The sequence below is a fragment of the Carassius auratus genome, unplaced genomic scaffold, assembly GCF_003368295.1.
Source record: "Carassius auratus strain Wakin unplaced genomic scaffold, ASM336829v1 scaf_tig00000254, whole genome shotgun sequence".
In the NCBI taxonomy this organism is placed as follows: Eukaryota; Metazoa; Chordata; class Actinopteri; order Cypriniformes; family Cyprinidae; genus Carassius; species Carassius auratus.
In genome coordinates this window covers 2,184,122-2,206,607 of record NW_020523286.1, presented here as the reverse complement: position 1 = coordinate 2,206,607, position 22,486 = coordinate 2,184,122, and the positions used below count along the sequence as shown (strand labels likewise).

General features: G+C 37.1%; 1 protein-coding gene across 1 annotated transcript in view; it reads left to right on the top strand.

The window, feature by feature from the left end:
* The first annotated feature begins 495 nt into the window (after window positions 1-495).
* syt6a (synaptotagmin VIa) overlaps window positions 496-22,486 on the top strand; it is a 40,945-nt gene continuing 18,954 nt past the window's right edge. The window contains exon 1 of the mRNA XM_026241884.1: window positions 496-881. Within this exon, the coding sequence (XP_026097669.1) occupies window positions 725-881 (157 nt within the window). The 5' untranslated portion in view covers window positions 496-724. The remainder of the gene's footprint in view (window positions 882-22,486) is intronic.

Here is a 22,486-nt window from a genome sequence, read left to right as displayed (position 1 = left end):
AATAAAACTTCTCCTCTTGGCAGTTCAGTTGCAAGAAATGAATACGCCTGTTGACTGAGTGCTCTGAATATATTAAAATCTCCATATATCACATCGGCAGTGAATATGTAAACACCGTTAACTACAAACAGCCACATATAGTTACAGTCATCATAAAACAGAAATTAGAGGAATGAATCATCCATGGTCGCTCTACAGAAGTGCACACAGGGCTCTGATCTCTGAGGACAGGCTCTGAGGAGGAGGCGGCACTGAGGGACACATCGACCTGAGAAAAACAAGCCCAATGGTCATAATGAGAGGCTTTTCATTACAGGGAGCAGGGATTGGTGTGGGGCGGGGGTGCAGAATCCAAAGAGGGCTGAAGCAGGCAGACGCTCAGCGCTGTATAATCACAGCCTCCCTCCTGCGCCGCTGGACTCATTTGTTGCATTTCATCTGTGGATCTTGAGATTAAATGTGATGCAAAAATGCCATCTCTGGAATACCTGGGGGCGTTAGTGAATCATTAAGCAGTGCACACACATGTTTATATGATACACCCACATAAATGCACAAACAAAAACTGTGACAAACATTCTTGCACACGCACTTGAGGAACAATAAGATTCAGCAGCAGGAGAAACTTGCGTTCATGTGGCTGCTTCTGCGGCGCTGTGGGTGAGAGGGGGTGTGTTCGGATCCCGCTGGAGGAGCCAGTTACGCCGAGGATGCGTCAGGGAGCATGACTGCTGCCGGAAAGGGGCATGACATGATCTGTCAGAAGGCAGTGTCTCTCATAGTTGACCTCTGTACGCAGGACAGCCCGCAGCTGGACCACAACACCTGTGAGGAGTTCCTCTTTCTCATCTCCAATCAAGAGTACAACCACAAGGATTCGGGTAATGACCAGACTTTTCTTTTAGACTTATGGTTGTGTTGCTTGTAGAGTGGATTATGTTGTTATTGATGGTGTTTTTCTGAATGAGAATCTCATTTAAACCAAAAATTGTTTTATTTTGGCTCAGGAACAACCGTGAAACAGAGCCAGGCTGGTATCCAGATTAAAATGACCTAGTCTCAGGATAGCATCACTCACAGTTTGACTGCGTTTCTGTGTGGGTTGTAATGGGAATAATTATTTAAGTCCAGGACTGCCAGCACTGCCAGACAAAGATTCCTATCAGATGATACTCTTAAGAAAATTACTTTGGGAGAAACATTTTCAGTGTCCCCAGGAGATAAAAATAGTTTGGATTTGCCACAGTGCTTATGCGCACTGTGACAGAAAAATTACTGTGTGCTCATGCTTTAATCAGAACTGTGTTGTAGGATTGTTAGATGTGGACTAAAATGTTTGATCATGTGTGGAAGCCTGTATCTGAAACCTTTTTTTTTTTTGTAGCAGGCATAGATTCAGCATTTTTTCTTCAGTTATAGGGTCCCATTGATATGTTAGAACTTTTTTATTAAATTAAAATTAAAAATCTAATTTAATTTCATTTAATTCCATTTTCGGTGACATAAAAGGGTTTGGAAAGTTGTAATTAATGTGCACATCTGTGAAATCATTAAAGAAGAAAGGGCAATAATTTTTTTAAATGCATTGCATTAAAAGCAACCATGTTACTTTTTTTTTTTTTTTTTTTTTTTTAGAAACCAATTATTTAGAATATTATATTATTAATCTTTTATTAATATACATGTTTTATTATTATTTTTTTGTTAATATTTTAAAAGCATTGCATTAAAATCCTATCATTTTATATTTAATCAAACTTTAATTATATTTAATTATTTTATTCATATACTTTTAAAGCTAATTTAAAATGGCTGCTTTTAATGTTTACTATAATTAAGCATTAAAATTAAGCACACACACAAGCTTTAAAAGTAACATTTTGCACTTAAATGAATACGGCAATTATAATTAAAAAAAAAGACAATTAAAGCATCACTATATTGTATATCAAAATAAAACATTTTATTACGAATATTTTAAATTCTAATCTAAAATATTTTAACGTTATTGTATATTTAAATGTATTCTATCATGTATTTTTGAAAAGTAAAAATCTGTTTATTTAAATTCTTAAACTTGAGGAGAGATTTGAGGTATAAGGGCCTTTTGAAGGTCTCTTATATTATTTTGCTCTGTTCAATCAATTTGCTTGCAACCAGACTGGAGGTATTTTTGGCTGGTTTTGTTGTTGTCATTCTGCCATGTCGATGTGTTGACAGACCCCTGCTTGGAAGAAATGTGTCAAGTGAATGTAGACAAAAATCTTGTCACTTTGTATTAACCTCACAAGGCAAATCGAAGGTCCTCCAGCCCACCACTGGCATCCATGGCTGAGCCGTGGGGGCACTAAATGCCACGGCATGTTATCGGACCATCACTGTGAATCACTAGTGCCATATAAAAGCTGAATAGAGGCTCTTTTCTTATATTGTTGAGCAGATTTAAAACCAAGAGTCTGGTTTCCCTCAGAGGGAAATGTCAAGCAGCTTGCTGTGTTTGAAAAGTGGGAGGAAACGTTCCTCAGGAGTAATTCACATGGAAAATCTCACATTGTGAGATAATTGTGCGAGGAGGTGATAATCCTGCATGTCTCAATGACAAAAATGTTGTTTTTGTACTATATTTGTTTATCATTTTGCAGCATTTCCTCCTGCCTTTTCGCTGGCTGCCAAATCGTTGCGATTCTGTAAACAAGCCAATTTTCGGTGTCACAAATGTCAGAAGCCTTGTCTAAGACTGAGTCATTCAACATGTGCGTCTGTGATTTCTAATCTCTGGCAAACACCGGCGGACGCAAAATTTGAACCGTTTTGACAGAAAAGAAGAAACAATAGCACGTTTCTGTGGTTCAAATCCAAGCGTGTCTGTTCCAAGCGCACTGATGTAAATACTACATGGCTTCAGGTTAGTTTTGAATGTATTCCAGCGTAAAAAACCTTCATGGGATTGGGTACTGAAGCACAGATGCTGTTCAGGGATGGCAGGACACACTGTGGCTGTGAATGATGGATGGAAAGCCCTGCATAATCCCATTAACATTCAACAGATGTCTAAAGATGAGACCCACAGTAGAGGAAAAAAACAACGCTTACCTTTATGAGTTTGGAGTGCTGTTTAACTGAAAACAGACTGACGCCCTCACAGTTGTCCTTATATGCATGCAACTGAAATGATGGATGCCGGATCACAGGTGATGTGTCAGATTTCCACATCAGCTCTAATTAGATTGTATCTCATTTTCACAATCCCATCAAGGCTTTATTAAGCCAGACTCCCTGCAGAGGACATTAGTAGCAGACGAGTATTCATTAGATTCTGCTGCATTCTTTGAAAGGATGGAGAAAGTTTTGCTTTGCAGGTGTTGAAAAAACTCAGTGGTGCAATCTAAGCCACTTTCTTTGTTTGTGCTTTAGAGTTTTGCTAGAATTCTAGAGTTTTTAATAATTCATATGTGTCTCATCAAGTCTTTTATAGAAAGCACAGTCTTTAACCTCCAAATTGGCCAGAAGCCATTTTGGCTTGAGAAGATAATAGACTTTTGCTGCACTGGTGTTTACCGAGGCAGATAGATGCTACGACAAGTCCAAGAGCACTGGCTAATTTACATGATTATTATGTGTCTCTCTGACACTGGGGTAATTGTTGCTGTGTGTGTTGTTGGAGCCCAATCTTGAGGGGACTGGGGTCTGAAAAGAGAGAGGTGTGAAAACCAGTCTGTCTGATATAAGCTGCAGCTGATTTTATACATATTATAAACCATGTCTATACAAATCCTTAAAACAGTTTGCCCTTTATGATATATAATCCTTAGTTAAGCATTTTCAATAATGTCAAGCTTCATTTTGGCCACATGAACTCACTGTGTCAGAATATGGCTGCTTTCAAACTGTATAGTGTAGAAAGATAGTATGCTAGAAAATATTATGTCTGAATTCATATTCATAAAACAATGAAATGAAAGGTATATATGACCTACTACTTTCCCGAGATTCTGGAGTGCACATTCAATGCATGCTTTAAATCAAAAAATGTAATTAAATTTATGCAGACGATTTTATTCAAAGCGACCTACAGTGCCTTCAGGCTAACAGTTTTTACTTAACATGTTCCCTGGGAATCGAACCCACAACCTTGCACTGCTAATGCAATGCTCTACCATATATATATATATATATAGCCAGGTTTTTATGCATAGTCAATAGATTCAATTATTAGGTTACTTTGACCATCACCCACTATAGATCAACATAATCTGCAAAGGTGATAATCAAGATATTTCATGATAATTCAGTCAATGAGTTTGGGAATGTTTCGAATAAAAAGGAAAAAATAAATAAAACATAAATGCTGTTGTGTCTGCTGTGTGTTATATGACGAATCAGTTTTGTGTACTTATTATTCATTGGGTTGTATAGAGCCAATCAATCATTGCAAATACATTATATGGCATGCAATATCTTCCTTGTCAGTGTAATGCAAATGAGGTATGTTTGGCAGCAAACTCTTGCTCTCGTTCTGTGTCATGCTGTGTTAACAGACAGTCTGGGTGTTACGGTGCAGCAAGAGCATCTGCTCCAACAATGACAAAGCTTTACAGACATTATCTTCCCTGTTTCCTGCAACCCGCTCAGTTGAAGAAGCTGTGTTTTCTTGTTAAGTGTTATCTTGAACCCCCTGCAGTTATGCCCATCACAGTAGGGGCCGACATTATGGGTATAATGTGAACAAGCAGAAGCATGCCATCACGGTACATCAGCAACAAAAAGACAAAAGATCATGTGTTAATTATCTTGTACAAGAATGGATTCATTTGTTGTTGTTGTTTGTTTCGTTTTTTTTTACTTTGCATGTATGGTTTGTTATCGTCTAACCCAGGGGTGCCCAAACTCGGTCCTGCAGAGTTTAGCTCCAGCCTGTCTCAACACACCTGCCTGGAGGTTTCTAGTATGCCTAGTAAGAGCTGGATTAGCTGGTTCAGGTGTGTCTAATTCGGGTTGGCTCTAAACTCTGCACGACACAGACCCTTCAGGACCGAGTTTGGACACCCCTGGTCTAACCTCATAAAATGAATTTTAATCCATGCCCCTTTGGACATCAAGATGCTTGTATTTTTACTTAAAAAATGTCACTTCCAGTAGATCAGTGTTACTGTTACTCGCTAAACTATTAACTATTAAAAGCTAAAATTATTTTAAAAAATTGCTTTTGGTAATTGAAATAAAGATGAACTAAAATAAAATATAAATATTAGATGAAAAACTTAAACAGTAAAAAAAAATGAATTTGCTGTCTATTAAAAATTATGGTTGCTGTCAAAACAAAATTGTGAACATATAAGGGTTTTAATGTTAAAAGCTGTATATAAGTATTGATTTATTTTTTTTATTTTTGTGCTGTCAAATAATAAATCGCATTTGATCACATCAAAAATAAAAGTTTTTGTTTGCTGTGTATATATATGTATGTATATATTATATATATATATATATATATATATATATATATATATATATATATATATATATATATATATATATATATATATATATATATATATGAATACATACATGCATTTGTTTTTAATTAAAATATTAAATATAATATACATTATATGAATATAAATATAGACACGTAGATATTTTCAAAATATATATTGTATGTGTGTGTATTTATATATACATAATAAATTTACACAGAACACACATATATTATCCAAACAACAACTTTTATTTGGGATGCAGTTAATCACGATTAATTGTTTTACAGCACACTTTTTGTTCAAATTTATATAGTTTTTTTCTTTTTCTTTTTTTTTGGAACATCAGAGAAAAATTTGCCACCATGACTAAATCTGCCACATTTTTACATTGACATTACCTAAACAAAAATTATAACTGCCAACTAACAGAAATAAGTATTACTAATATAAATAACAAATAATATATGAAATATAAACATTTATAAATAAAAATTATAACAATATTTAAGTAATAAATAACTGTAATGATAAAAACTTCCTAATCATCCGGAAGAAGGAGGCGGGAACCGGCGCACAATCAAAATGAAACTTTAATATTAAAAATAAACACAAACAGAATAAATAAAAAACATAAATAAAAAGCAAAACATAAAATATGACCCAGGCCTGGTCCTCTCTTGTCCTTCACTATTGTCGCTCCAGTTTTATATCCTTCCATCTCCTACGTGGGACTCGATACCGGCGGTGGGGCGCAGGTGCAGATCATCCTCAATCACTACACCTGGCCTCACTCCTCCTTCCCACGGCTCTCGGCCCCGCCCAACTCGCCACAATAACATTGTAGTAGATATACATATTTAAAATTCTCAGTCTTAGTCCTAGAAAAATGAAAACAACTGTATTGATGACTCATCCTGAACTACACAGATTTTTGTTCAATTAAAGGGTTAGTTCGCCGAATAGTTGAACGAGTCAGTCTATTGTTCGTTATCTGGCTCGGCTCGGTGTTCATCACAGCAGTTCAATCAATGTACTGTTTGAGTACATGAATTACTCCGGGATATTGGTTTGTTTGAACTCAGAGGGAGTGTCAGCCACATTAAAAAAGTGAACAGCTTAAGTCATTTGTGGAATAATGCGTATTAGAGATGCGAACCGTTTAAAACGATTCAGTTCGATTTGGTGAACTGAATGATTCGTTCCGAACCGGATATCCAGACTGCTTTGATTTGAACTCTCTCTCACACAGACACGGAAGAGAAGACAATGCTGAATAAAGTCGTCGTTTTTGCTATTTTTGGACCAAAATGTATTTTCGATGCTTCAAAAAATTCCAACGGACCCTCTGATGTCACATGGACTACTTTGATGATGTTTTTCTTACCTTTCTGGACATGGAGAGTATACCGTACACACAGCTTCAATGGAGGGACTGAGAGCTCTCGGACTAAATCTAAAATATCTTAAACTGTGTTCCGAAGATAAAAGGAGGCTTTACATGTTTGGAACAGCATAAGGGTGAGTTATTGATGACATAATTTTCATTTTTGGGCGAACTAACCCTTTAAATACTTAATAAAAAATGTCCCACCTCCAATTCCATGTGCAACTGATAAGAAAGTATCATGATTTATGGCTATGACATAACTAAAACATACTGGCTATTAATTTATTATATATTTTTTTTTAAAGAAAAGCCCTTCAGTCTCACCTAGACTTACAGTTTCAGTATGAGAGAAAACTGTACTCATCAAGCAACTTCATGCCACCCTTTAATTTCAAATCAGAAAAAAACATAAACAATCTTTTACTGACTGAGGCAATCAGACAGTAATTGAAAATGTATGAAAGGATCAAAAGGCATGCGAGTAGAAATTTGCCAAGACAGGCTTATTTGATTTGATTAATGCAAAGTCAATTGTATATTTTAGAGCTGCATTTACAAAGGAGCTTGATTTGTTTATTTTAATGATAAACTCTCCTAGCAGCATAATCTTCACCTTTTTGTACCATATATTATGATTTCATGCTCTCTGGCCTTTATAAGACAATCATGACTGCTTTTAATCATGCATGAAAGTTGGTGACCTTTTAGGTCACTTCTTGAAATTCCAACATGCAAATCCAGTATCCACATAATAACTCATTTTCTCTCAGATGACTGTCTTTCACTGTGACATAATCAAGCGAGGCGTGAAATCACGAACAACATAAGAGTGCATGTTTTCCTGTGATGTCAGTGACATGTTCTTCATTGGCCTTCTGCTGCTTTAATGTTTCTAAACCGTATGTGAAAAACAAGCCTCTCGTTCAGTGACAGCACAATGTCTGAAGCCTACTCCACTCATCTGTTTACGCACTGAGCCATTTCAGTTCATTAAACTTCAAAACAGTTATATTGTGCAGCCGAACAATAGACAGCGCTGCAAAAGAAAACCGTTATCTCTCCACACAAGCACTCTTGTAATGACATTGTGGATTGAATTGAGTTTAGAGTGCACTCGTCACCAAACCACAGGCCCATCTCGTAAAAAATGCATTTGTGAGTTGGGGGGCGAGTTAGATGTAATGTAATTAGAAAATGTGTGATGTACATGGAAAAATGTGGAATGAATGCAGTAACCATTAAAACAGGTGCTGGAGGGGGCGAGTATACTGCATGTTAAACAGTCACGAGGAGCCATAGGTGACTTGAGAGAGGGAACATGTTGCTCCGACGATCTGATATGAATGTCTAAAATGAACGGTGTCTTTAAAACAAGATGAGATCTCAGTTATACCTGTCACCTGAGGAAAACTTGCTTTTTTTCATCAGCAGTATCTGTTCTATCTATTTATGGAATCCCATTTCTGCCTCAAAGTAAAATAACCAAATAAATAAATTAAGTGTGACTTCTATTTATCATAATTGAGACTTCACATCTTACAATTGTGATTTTATAACTAAGAATTGAGACTTTATATCTCAATTGTGACTTTAATTATGCAATTGTGGCTTCGTATCTGAAAATATGAGTTTATCGCACAGATACAACCTTATTTGTTTAGTAATTAAGTCTTTAAATATCACAACTGTGACTTTTTTTGTCATAATTGTGTCTTGCTATGCTACTTTATTTATCGTAGTTATGACTTTATATCTTATAATTGCAAATTTGGCTTACAGTTGTGACTTTCATTTTTAGTAATTGTGTCTTTATATCTTACAATTGTGACTAAGTTTGTTATTTTAGCAATTGTATCTTTATCTTAACACCTTATCTGTCATAACTGCACATTCATACCTACAACTGCAATGTCATATCTCACAATTGTGGCCACATTTCTTCTAAATGCAAATATCTCACCATTAAAACTATTTTTTAATTTATTTTATTATTGCAACTTAATTTATTGTAACTGAAACTTTATTTCTCAATATGGAATACTGTAGTTCTGTTATGCATTATATTGTGTATTAAGTCAAATCTTAAGGTAAATATTATTACTCCACAGTGAAATCTTTGGAGACTTTAGGAATTTAGACTGGCATGTCCCCGTTTTTCTGTCCTGAGAAGCTGTTGTAATTAGTGAAAGGTAAATAGGACTCTGACTGCCTGAGGCCAGTAACTCCAAAGACATTGAATGATAGGAGATCAATCCAGAGAAGCTAGTGAAGATTAGCTGAACAATATGAAAGAATTCTGCTGACCACTGTACTCTCTCAAGAATTCAAGAGAACAAAAAACACTGCAGACCACTTCTAGCTGGGAACCTGCTGCACTGGCGGAAACTGAGTCAATATGATGACTGTGATGTCTTAAGTTACCAAATATAGAGAAACTGTGAAAAGAAAAGTAAGATTACTGTCAAAGACTAGCCTCATTTTAGTCTCCGTGCCATTTGGAATCAGCAGGATTTGGGGATTTCATTCAATAGCTAAGATTCAGTGGATTATGCATTGTCCACAGTGTCATTTTTCAGTCAGCTGCGTTTCAATGCATCTCTGTTCCTCTCTCGTTCTCGCTTTCTTTGTAAGAGCCAAACTGCCTGGCTTTGTTTGATCAGGGAAAACAGGGAAATAGAGCTCTGTGAAATGACTGTGCTTTCACATTAGAGCTTTAATTTGGTTGTTTATTTGCTGTGAAATTAATTGAATTGCCAGTGAAAGTCATTGGCTCATGAATGTGCTTGCAGACAGTCATGTCTGAAACCCAGTGACGCAAATTCCCAGAGACATAATAGCTTTGATCAGCTCATGTACTGTAGGTTGTCATATATAAAACACCTTTCCCCCATTTTATTTTTCCCCCACAGTGCCCTTTTCAGATCATTTTTTCACAAGTCCTTCCTTAACCTTTTCTCCTCCTTTTAAGTGTGAGTCCCAGTCCAGATGTGCTTTATTAAAGGATTGGAGGATTTCGACGGATCTTAAAGCACTCCCAGAACATCTGAAAATAGCCAAGAGGATTTTGATTTTACTTTTCAACATGCTGAGTCTCTAAAGCATGCAGGTTCAATCCCGAGCCTCTTTAGCTTTGAACCACTCGCCCAGAATCTCCCAGCAGGCTTCCAGGTGCTGTCAGATCTGTGTCATGCTTGCTGCCAAAGATGACCTGAGGTATAGATATATGGCTCATTAGAAAGATGAATGGCATGTCCGGTGATGCCTGACCCTGAAGCCACGGCTTGTGAGCTTTCAGAATGCAACTTCCTCGCTTTGTGGATGCAGGCACCATATATTTCCCCTGGAGGTGCTTTAAAAGCTGAACCTCTCAAGCGGGAACTTTATTGTCAAAAATGAAAAATTCTGATGTGTTCTTTATTGACACTCAGAAACCATCTCATTTGTCTTCAAAATACAACTTCCTGGCATGTGTAAATAAATGAGGCTTTCTAGTGCAAAAAGCTTGACTTGTCAGTGAAATTGCCCACAGTGTCAGCCTTTGCATATATGTATAATATCACAAAATAAGATGAAATTTTGCGACAAATCGCTGTCTATTAGATATACACTTTTGTGACCCTTTCTAGAATTTTCCATATGGTCTCTCATAGTGATTTCCTTCCATATACTGCATTTGATAAGTGGTAACAGGAAGAAGAATTAGTAATTCAGCATTCATGTAATTTTTCACTTGCCAAAAAGAATTACAATTCTGTCATCATTTACTTGCGTTCATGTCATTCCAAATGAATTTGATTTGATTTCTTCAGTGCAGCACAGAATGTGAAATATAGTGGTGCTACAACGTGCTTTCCATGCAAACATTTTAGGTTTCAAAAAGGCATCATAAAAGTGGCCCATTACACATATTTTCTATGTTCCACAGAAGTAAATCAAGTGGGTTTTGAATGACACAGAGGCAAGAAATGGAGGACATACCCTAAAGTCATAAAGGCACCATAAAAGTGTCTTTTTAAACTTATAAATCAAGTAGGTTTTGAAAGACACAAGGATGAGAAAATGAGAGTCATTTCAATGTTTGGCTGAACTATCCTTTTCATTCAATAAAGCATTTAAGTTCCAAAAATTCCAAATACTCCATAAAAGTGGTCTGTTAGACCTTCAAGATGCCGTTTTCTATGATCCACTGGAGAAAGGAAAAGAAGTGGGTTTTGAGTGACACAAGGGTGAGAAAATAATGAGAGTCATTCCCATGTTTGGCTGAACTCCCTTTTTAGATAAAACTGAGGACATGCCCTGATTTTACATTAACAATTCTTTTAGTCTAAGCAGACACCTTTTTCCTCTCTAAATTGAGCTACGAATTAAGGAAAATCAATTTGGTAATTGCAAAAAAACTAAATGAAAATGCAATTTTACACCACAGCGCTGCTGAATTCACTCAGGGGCTCTTGTGTAGCCTTGCATACATTATGTGAATCAAAATAGCTCTCGTTCTTTAGGGCTGCTGTTATGGTTCCAGTTTGAGAAACACGAGGTGCACCCTGGTGCAGAAGATAGCAGCAGGAGGAAGGTGGTCCCGGGGTCTGACTGCTCTCCTCATTGACTCAGTGCTCTGCTGAATGCAGCGGATAGGGTGATGGTAATCTAGATGGAGCGAGGCAGGGGGGAACCGCTATCTCTCCAGCTCGGGGGAAGATAGTGCTGCAGTGTGGTTCAGACCCCACTGTGGACGCAGCAGCCTGAGGCTGGGGTGAAATACAACCATTGGAATATTAAAAGGTGGTGTGGTGTGTCTCACACATGTTCTCAGTCCATCCGTCTTTGCAGCTGTCACGGCTCTCTTTAATCAATCCAAACTGCATAATCATTGCTTTTCATCCATTGACATATCCTAAACTCATTTGATCTCCTGCATTCACTAAATATGTTTGATATTCATGAGGCTGCCTCATTAATATGCATGCACCAAACTTATACAGCACTGCTGCTTGTTAGCTGTTTCTCTGGTGTTTAACATCTAGCTCTGCCCCCATGACACAGAGGTCTTTGCCCTGTGTGTTGTGTATTTGTGCCATGAGGTGCAACACCACTGGGATTATGGGAGTGTGGATTATTTGTAAGTGTGCGTAGAGCTCAGTGAGGGATCTGCCCCCAGCATTTCGCTGTATCTTGCTGACTGGCTTGCTCTGACTGCCATAGAAACGGGGTTCTTAAGCACGGTGGAGGCTCATTCTGCCTGAACGCTGCCGAGCGTAAGCATCACAGGAGGAGAGGGAGAGGCAAAGTGAGAGAAGGAAGACTCAAGTATCGGTGAGTACAAAAATGTTGGACCTTTTTAGAGTAGTTTGCATTTGTTTGAACAGCTTGTGAATGGGTTTGTGCATCAAGGGAGAAACAGGTTGCATGAGCATCCTGAAACAAAGAGGCTTCCTGTACACGTGCTGCTTTGATTTTACAACTGTCTGAAGTAGTTCCTGCTGGAAAATTCAGATTGTGCGAGCTAAATCTACCTTAAAATGCTTCTAAGGTGGATTTTACCTGGTCTAAGCTGGTTCTTAAGATCTTAAACAACAACTAGAAAATAGCTCAAGGTGGTCAGTAGATAAGCTTGGTGACTGGTCAACCTGTTTAGACTATCTAAAGACTAGCTTACACACTTCAAATGGATTTTCCAGCAGGTGTATCAATGTGCGCATTTACTATGTGTGTGTGCACGTGTAGCAGCGTCCATCACTTCAAAGGGGGGATGCAGTTGCTCGTGCGCTCTTTATCGCTTTTATTTTACCTCTCAGGTTGAACTCGAACACTTTGAAAGCAGACGATGACTGAGTGGCACTGTAGGTTTTTTGTTTTTATCCCTTGCCCTTTCAGAAGCCTTTGTAAATATTCAATCAAAGGGGTTTCTGCCCACACCACGTCCTTTGTGTGCATTTTTGTTGTTGTTTTCTGTCTTTTATGAGTTCTTTCCATCTGCCGGCAGAGTACGTACTGATCTTGTAATCTGGCAGGTGAATTGTGCTCAGCGAGGCGTAACAGCATCTGTGATCCTCTATCACTTTGTGTGTTTGTTTGCGTGTGTGTGTTAAGTGAGCAATCATGGCTGCAGGGTACATAGCACCCCATCAGCGATACTGTCTTACCTGCTGCACAGGGATCCTAGCAGCGCATTGAGTTCAAGAACAGTGCATGGGGTAGATGTCAGGTTAGGTATAACTCAACTGGGGGCAATTCTCAGTGTCTCACCCTGCTGGAAACCCCTCATAAATATGTCAGTCCATCTGTGAAGCACAGCACTGGCACTGGCACACCCTCGTTCCACAGAGAGAGAGTCCTGCTCTGCCAGTGCAGCAGTGCAGTCAGAGTGAGCAAACTTTGGCTCTATCGCCTCCCAAACATACAGCACTATCAGAAATCAGTAGTGTTGCATTATGCATGGAGAAGAAGGCGTTTTAGCTGCTGATGGTGGAAAAGTGTGGATTTGCGCCTCATGGATCTATTCTGTGTTTGTAATGCTGTGCATGTCTACGGTGTCACTTGTTTCATGTTGTCAGTTTGAAGACCATCTTATTGCTGCAGTGTTTGGAGATGCTTAGTGATCGCAGGGCAGATCATGTGCAGATTAACACACTTTGCTGACATGATGGGGGTTGATTAGCCTGCCTACAGGGGTTTTTTTATGTTTCTGCATCTCTTTTACTGTGTTTTTCACTTTCTATCCCCGTCTTCAATTTCAGTTTTTCTCCAAAGGCTTATTCATAATATGTCTGAAAGATTTTTCAGACAGAACATATGCGGCCCCAGAAAATTAAAATAGAAGAAAGGATGCTAGTTAACATGTCCACATTAGCCCCTACTGGTAGACTATATGATGTAATTACACACTGTTGTTTTTTTTTTTGTAACTAATATAAATTTGGCTTATATTTCAGTATAATATAGTAGATGTTTCATCAAAGCCAGTATATTTTGTAATGCTCTTAAAACAATAGTTCATCCAAAAATGAAATGTTTTGAATTTTTTACCGACCCTTCATGTCTTTCTGAACTTGTATTTGTTTATCATTTCATAACAAAAATTATGACAAATAGTGCTAGGTGATATACTGGTAAACCGGTTTGAATTATGAACATGGTATTAACTTTTTTAAAAACAACAGCGTTGTGAACTGAGAGGAGATCCTTGTTGAATACACCTCTCACTAGTGGTTTGAGGATCTTGAGAACTATTAATAACACAACAATTTTTTTTAACTTGGCAAATAAATTAACTGTAAACATCCATTAACAGAAGCCAGAGATACTGCAGATTAACGCAAATAGAAGAAAATATGTAGCAAGCAGAGCAAGATCACTATTCTCGATGTGGAAAATGTTGGAGGAAAATCCTAAATACTAAAATGGGGTGGAGGTTTATATAAATGTATCTCTGAAGGGAGCTGACTGTCTTCAGAAAAGTTTAGTTGGTATTTTCTTTTCATCTTACCTCTGTATAATGCACATTAAAGAACTGTTAATAAGCACCTCGCTGCTTTGTTTTTAGCTGTAACAAAGGAAATGCCGGATCGGTGCAGATATGTTTTATGTAGCATAATTTCACAAAGCTAAAATCACATCTTTCTATTTTTGCTTTAAATTTTTAAATGATACTAATCTAATTTACATCAAAAACTGTATGTAGCATGTTTGTTTGGATCATAATTACATTTAATGTAATGCATTCTGATTCATATAACCACCAAGAATCATGCCAGACTGCCATAGTCCTTATAAAAAAAAACACCTTTTATGTCAAACTGCCCAGGACTAATATACTGTATAATAAGTTTGATGCATTTAATTAAAAAAATACATTTTCAGTGATAAAGAGTGCTAGGAAAGTTTAGAACCATTGCAATTATTGTACACATCATTGCAAAATGTCAAAACTGTTCTTCAACAAAACCATTCTTCAAACTGTCATCTTTGATGTTCTGCTGAAGATAGGAAGTAGTTTGGAATGATGTGAGCATAAACGACCCCCTTAAAGAGTGAAATGGACTGTATTGTCTTTCGCATTACAGCTCAGGGTAGTTACCAGAAAAGGGTTTGTGATTGTTGTTGTACCATTAGTGGTGTAATGACATCATTTTTCCTGCAGCTCTAGAGAGTGATTAGTCACATGACATTTATGGCACAAAAACAATTGTGTCCATAAATAAATGTAAATACCATTGAGAGGAATTGGAATGCTAATATATATTCTACTCTAGGTGCTGTAGATCAGATTAGCATATTGCAATGATCTGTATTTTTTCATGTAGATGCTAAGTAAATATTGTTTATTATGAAAAAAAAAAAAACTTACCATGTCACAAATTCTTTATTGTACTTGATGTACATAGATTTGTTTGCTGTTGCTGAGTGTCATTGTATCTGACTTCTTGTAAGCAGGCCATAACAACATTACACATGAGCTGACGGTGTCAAGAGAGAGGTTACCCAACGGTTCTGGCCCTGCAGGACGCTTTAGGGCTCCACAAATGTCACTGACAAACAAAACTGTAAAGAATTCCCATGTAACAGCTGGATGTGTGAACCAAGTGAGACACTATGGATTTTGTAACTTGTAAAGTCTGTACTGGCAGGTGGCAAATGTGAGTGCCGAGGTGTGAGATGTGCTTCGAATGTGTGTGTGTGTGTGTGTGTGTGTGTGTGTGTGTGTGTGTGAGAGAGAGAGAGAGATCCCTAGAGAACCAGTAAAAGGAGCAGTCTGTCTTATGACTGTAAAACACAGTGGCGTTCTTCCCCAGGGGTGTTACTCTGGATCGGGCCAAGTCTACATTTTTGAGTGGAAAATTATTGAAAATGACATAATTCAGGCTACTACAACATAAACAGAGATGCAGATATTGTGCTTTTGTGAGATTAGGAGGGCAGCTGTTTGGCAGTTTTACTTGAATGGATCTCATTTTTATGATGGTCACATACACATACACAGAGAGCTCTATGTATCCCTTTGTGTGCGAAAGTAGTTTGTAGTGTGTTCTGTCAATAATTTACCCATACAGCATTAGTTCCTCATGTTATTTTAATGGGAAATTCTCCCTCAGGCAACACTAAGGACACTTGTCAAGCCTAAACACTTCAGCTTGAGCAGGTTCTGTAAAACTATCTCCTATGTGGAGAACATCCTGTGGCCAGAAAACATGTTTCTTCACAGTTGACCAGGATCAGCAAATCAATCTTTAATGTGTTGAGGTAAACAAAGAATGTTACACAGAAAGTGGTGAGAGCAGTGCTTGTTTCTGAAGGGATAGTTCACCCCCAAAAATGTTGCAAAACCATAACATGCTTAAGAAGTTTTTTCTTCCTAAAAGTTTATATATATATATATATATATATATATATATATATATATATATATATATATATATATTAGGGTGACATTTTTCAAATAAATCAATTAAGTTTAGATACAACAAAAACATATTAATTTAATAACCATGCCAAAAATGTTACATTAACTATATTTATAAATGTTCTGGATGAGTTTGTTTTTATATTTTAAGCTTTCATTTAGTTTGTTTTAATGAATTAGTTATGTGCTTTTGTCATTTTCATCGATTTTGTTATAGTTCTATTTATCTTTATTGTGTTTAGTTTTAATGATTTCAGTATTTCAAGTTAAGTTTTTCATGTAATATTTATATTTATTTAAGCCTTTTACGCAATAACCTGAGAGGATTTGGTGATCTGAGAACACTTTATGATAAGGTTCCATTTGTTTACATGAACATTTACTAATTCATTATTAAAATCTAAATTTGTCTGTTAATATTAATTAATGGACCTGAGCTAACATGAACTTACAACGAACAGTTTCATTAACATTAACCAACATTAATTCACACTGTAACAAATGTATCGCTCATTAATATTAGTTAATGCATTAATTAACATTAATTAATGAACCTTATTGTAAACTATTAATAGTTTCCATTTAGTAACACTGGTCAATAACATACACTGGTGAATCTTTTTTGTTAAACTGTTCAATTAAATTACCTGTCTGATTCAATGAATTCACAGAATTTTTGACATATTTAGGTAAGTGACTTTTTATTTATTCCCTCAGCCCAGACATTACAAATAGTGAAAGTATTTGGTTGCATTACAATCCTACTAATTGGTAGTAGATTGTTACTGGAAATCTATTGGAAAATAGTTATATTTTTACATTTATTTACTTTCCAACTCTGCAAAATGTAATACAGCGGCACGTCAATAATATCAATGTCATTAATTCTCGAGTGTCTTGTAATCCAATGTAACATCAATCCAGTATGTTGTTATATTGAAATGATCTACAGTGTGAAGAATTATTTACACTTGTGTTTCACAGAAACAAGAACAGCATCCACGTGAACAAATAATGGCAGAAATAAGGGGGGGATTACATATGCCTTTAAACTTGGACCCAGTTTTGATCCATTAGCTGTAATATAAATTTTTCCCATCTGTTCTATTCTACATTGAAAATGTGCAAAATAGACTCCCCACGCACTTCTCATCTGTCCTAATGCAGTGTGATGTTTCACCCAACAGCCTCGTGACTCCCGCTGTCATGCCACTGTTAAGTCAAGGATCAGTGAAGTGATGCATTACTCTCTCTAGTGCTGACATGATGTTTATTTCATGTCACAGGCCAAAGGCCAGAAGGAACCAAAGCCCTGAGCTATCAAGGCAAATGATTAGTCAGCAATTTACAAAAAGCATTAATGTTATTTACAAAGGTTTATATCTGAACAACTGTCTGCCTGACCTTCAAATAAGCCCTGATCCAGTGCAGGCCTGAGGTTGCTTGGTTGTGAGTAATGCACATAGACAGTTTTGACAAGAAAGGATGTGAAAAGCTCTGATATTACCTTCTACAGACACTCCAGTGTCTTTAGATGTGTGTGTGTGTGTGTATATGTATATATATCATATTTTATATTATTTATTTTTTTCAGTGATTATTTATGTTGACTAAAAGCAACAAATGAACTTCCAAGCAGCACTAATCATCATGCAGTTCAAACATTCAACATCTACTATTATTTTATCATTTTAAAGCTAAATGTTTCTCTTTTGTGATTTTTTTTGCTTACATAAGAAATATCTATTTGTGCCAAGAGGCCCGCCTGACACATGATATTAATGGCTAAACACAATAGGTTGGCTTTTCAATTTAGTTCACACACATTTTCTCTGGGATTCAATCAAATGCTAAACGAAAGCATCTAGCCATGTTCCATATTTTTATAAAACAGCAACTTTCACAAGATCAGGCTGACAGAATCATGACTCATTTCAGCAATAACGTGTCAAGAGAAAATCAGACATAATAGGCTTTTTTTTCCCCATGGACAGACGGGGCTTACCATTTTAATGCCAGCTGTAGTAAAAAGAAGTGAAACATTAAATGAGTCTAATCTAATTTTACAGCTAAGAAATTAAACCCTTCTGAATTTATTATGATATGTGTTCAGATGAAAGCAACTATAAACCGGCAGGAGATGCGTGGGCCAAATCCTACTAAACTTTATCATGTTTTCCATGTCATATAAATCTCCCCGTGCTCATATAACGCTACTGGTGTCTTTCCAAAGGCATCTGTCACCATTATTTCTGGGATGTGTTTTTGCCCACCATTAAAGATCTATAAATTAAGCATATATCACTCCTTATAGAAATAATTAAAGTCCAGGATATGTGTAATAAGAGGATATGTGTGATGGGTTCAGTTATTAAGGAGACTGTAAATGCTGCAGTGGGTAGCGGGGACAGACAGCAGCTCTTTTATTGCCAGGCCACACAGATAATTGGCACACCTGAATCCACTGCGCTTAAAATAAGCATAACAAACTCAGTCAACTGTCGAATGTCACATACGTTTAATTGTAATTTTTGTTAAAGAAAAAACGAAATAATTGTTTGTTGAGCCAATATGGCATTTCCTGCAGTACGTCTCAGTTTTTTCTGAAATGCACAGGCAAAGAAACTGTCTGCTATCAGTATTGCAACACACTATTATATGGAAAGGTGACTCAAATTTTAAACCGCACCAACAAAATGTTACTTTTGTGCCATTTAGTAACACTGAACTCTTCCATAGAATAGATTTGAAAAGGTAAATATGAAAATACCACAAAGGTAGTTTATTCTTATTTTTAATAATGACTTTAATAGCATACAATATGTATAATAGTAGTGTACAATTATATGCATGTTTAATTCAAATATTAAATAGTATCCAAAATAGTATGTTGGATACTGATTCTGCAGATTAATCCTTCACTCTGAGGACAAAAAGTGAAAAAAGTGAAAGTGATTTGAAAAAGTATGGTGACTCATACTTGGAATTCATGCTCTGCATTTAACCCATCCAAAGTGCACACACAAACACACACACACACACACACACTGTGAACACCCGGAGCAGTGGGCAGCCATTTATGATGCGGCGCCCAGGGAGCAGTTGGGGGTTCAGTGCCTTGCTCAAGGGCACCTCAGTCATGGTATTGAGGGTGGAGAGTGCTGTACATTCACTCCCACCTACAAATTCCTGCCAGCCCGAGGCTCGAACTCACAACCTTTGGATAACGCATCCGAATCTCTAACCATTAGGTCACAATTTCCTCCTAATAAGACTTCCTTCTAATAAGACTTCACATGACCCACACCGTTGGTGGTTGGTGGATTAAAGTCATTACAGCGACAGTTCTCTTATGAGTCTGTCCTGGATATGGTTGGGATATCAATGCAGTACATTAAAAATGTTCATTGATGTTTTAAACCTTCTTACCGCCACTCGTCTGTTATTCCAATTAGTGTGTTTTCTGTTGATATAAAAGCACAAGTGGGTGTATTATAATAGAAGCGCTAAAAATAAGGATGATTATTATTTTACATATCAACCAGGTTTTAAATTAGTCATCAGAATTAATTGACTCTTCTGAAATGGTTGTTTCAAATGTAGATGTATGCAAAGACCTGAATAAATACCGCAGCCTCACCACATTAGCTACTGAAGTAAAAAAGCCTGAACCTGTCATAATATTTTTTCCAAACTGAAGTAATGATGTGCAAGTGTTGGTGTTATAGCGTGCTCAGTATGATAAAGTATAGCATATGCCAGTTTAATATAGCTTTATTGTCTTTTTTAGTGAGACAGAAACACATAAAGGAGACACATTCTGTAGACTGTCACTGGAATTTGGTGGTTCCTATCTTGGTCCCGACCAGCAAATAAGATGTCTTGTAAAGAACACTTTTCAAAAGTTTGGTGTTAAAAAAAAACAAAGGTATGAATAAAGGCCCCCTGTAGAGAATCCATGCGTTTTTGTAAGATAAATATCCAGATTCCAAATGTAATAAACACTTTTTTTCTCACTTCTGCTCACGCAACAGCTAAACATAGGAGCATCTTTTATTCAGATACAGAATAACTAATGGTTTATCATTTGTTGTCATATAAACACCTGGCTACTGTTGAAATGATCTGCACTGGCATGTTATTGGTAATGGGACAGTGTGGATGTGAGGGTGCATAGCAGCTGTATGTGATTTGTAACACCTTTCACACAGAGGTCTGTGTGGTAGATTCAGATCGATAAACACTTCAGACAATCAAGCTGTGCCGAATAAAGGATGTGAGTTCAGGAATTTAATAGCGTGTGTGTGCATGCAGTCTGTTGCTAAGCCATGGGAACCATCCTGTGAGACATTCAGGTAGGAGGTGAGCAGATTACTTAGTGTTGTCAAGGGACTGGCTATGGCAGCGCTTAACATTATGCTTCACTTCATACATCTTTCCACTGTGCCCATGACTATTCCTTTCTCTTTTTTTTTCTTAAAATTGTTCCCACTTCCAAATAATGTCAATCAAAAGTTTTCAGTGAATAAGTGAAAACAAGCTTTCTCATAATCTACATTTTTATGGCTAGATTGACAATAGGGATTCAGTGCATAGAAAGCAATTGTGTGCCTCCCTTGCGGTCTGGAGGTTTACCAGAGAAAATATACGAAGTCAAATAATCAGAAAGTCCCTTTCAGATCAGTCTGTTCACTCTGCGACTATATTTGCAATGCCCCCGGGCAGCTTTTTTTGGGCATCCAAGATTACTTGAAGAAGGAGGAATGAAATCCTGAAACTGCTTGCCACATTCACATTTAAATAACGTATTTAATTGTTGACTAGCTCTTTATTTAAAAGGTGAACTTATTCTGCTATGTTGTGTGATGTGCTTTTCCAATTTATAAGTAATGTGAATTCTTTATACATACCCAGAGTTTTGTCATGAAATTATAGATGGTTCAGTCCGGTAGGACTAACTCAATCTGACATAAAGATATCATCAATGGTGCAGCTGATTGGTGCTTTTTGTATAAGCGGCCAATGAGCTTGCTGTTCATCATTCAGAAACTTAGCTAGTGCTTGCTGTGGCAGTTGCAGTGCACTTCAAACCCTCCACCTTCCCCAGCTCCACCTGTCTAGATCTGCTACGGGGTGATTCATGTATGTTACATTTGGGGGTTATTCATATTTGTTATATGTGCAGCAGTGGTATTCCTTGCATGCTCACAACAGCAGCATTTCAATGATAACTTGCTTACTGACAACTTGCTCTTATGTGATAATGCGTTCACAGCACAAGGTGTCTGTATAAATACAAGGTGATTAAATATGACTGTTATTTTTCACTGCACACCAACATTTATTTACTGTACCTTAAAAAAAATGTATGCATTTAAAGGCTATAAATCAAATTTTCTTCCTCTTCTATTTTTTTTATTTTCTCAATTTTTCTATAATTTAAAGTGCTTGAAGGAAATAAATCTCCTTGAAGTTTCACCAGATGTTTTATTCAGGGCTAAATTCCAAAATCACCGCCTGTCTGTCTGGTGTATTTGAATATGATTCTGTGAATATAGAATTTCCTTTGTCTTTTGATTATTATTATCCTTAAGAAACTGTGTGTGTGGAGTTTTGAGCTTTCGAATGTTTTGATGATAGGCTTGCGGTTCTCTTCTTAGACCCTTGGGTTTAGCTTAAAGTCTCATATGAGCAGGATATTCCTCAGATCACTTTCACTTACATGGAAAAAATCTCTTCTCCAAGACTTCTTGCAGTCTGTCAAGCTCTGGGAATGTGTGTTATTGCTAAGAACATGGTCCAGATGCATTAGCCGGTGTAACAATGAATTTATGAATGTGTGCCTGAAGCTCTACGAGAGGCTGTTTACCTCCCAAAGTCTTAGCGTATGAATTCTGCATTGCTCCCAGCAGTCCTTCAGTTTGAGAACCCCGGCTTTGTTTGCAGTGGCGCTCCGCCGTTTGGAGATCCAGGGAATTAGGGGATTTGAGATTGCAGTGGAGAAGGAGCTATGAAATAGAGCAATCTAAAAATGGCCCGGATGTGGCATGGAGATTTACTTGCAGAGCCGATATTATGCTCTGTGAAGAAGCAAGGAGAAAAGCTCCCCCAGAAAGCCTGGGATGTCATGCAGCATCATGTGCTGTGATTTATGCTGTGAAGCAACCAACTGAAGAATGTCCTCAAGGCTGCACCTTGATTTTTACACTTGTCCTATTC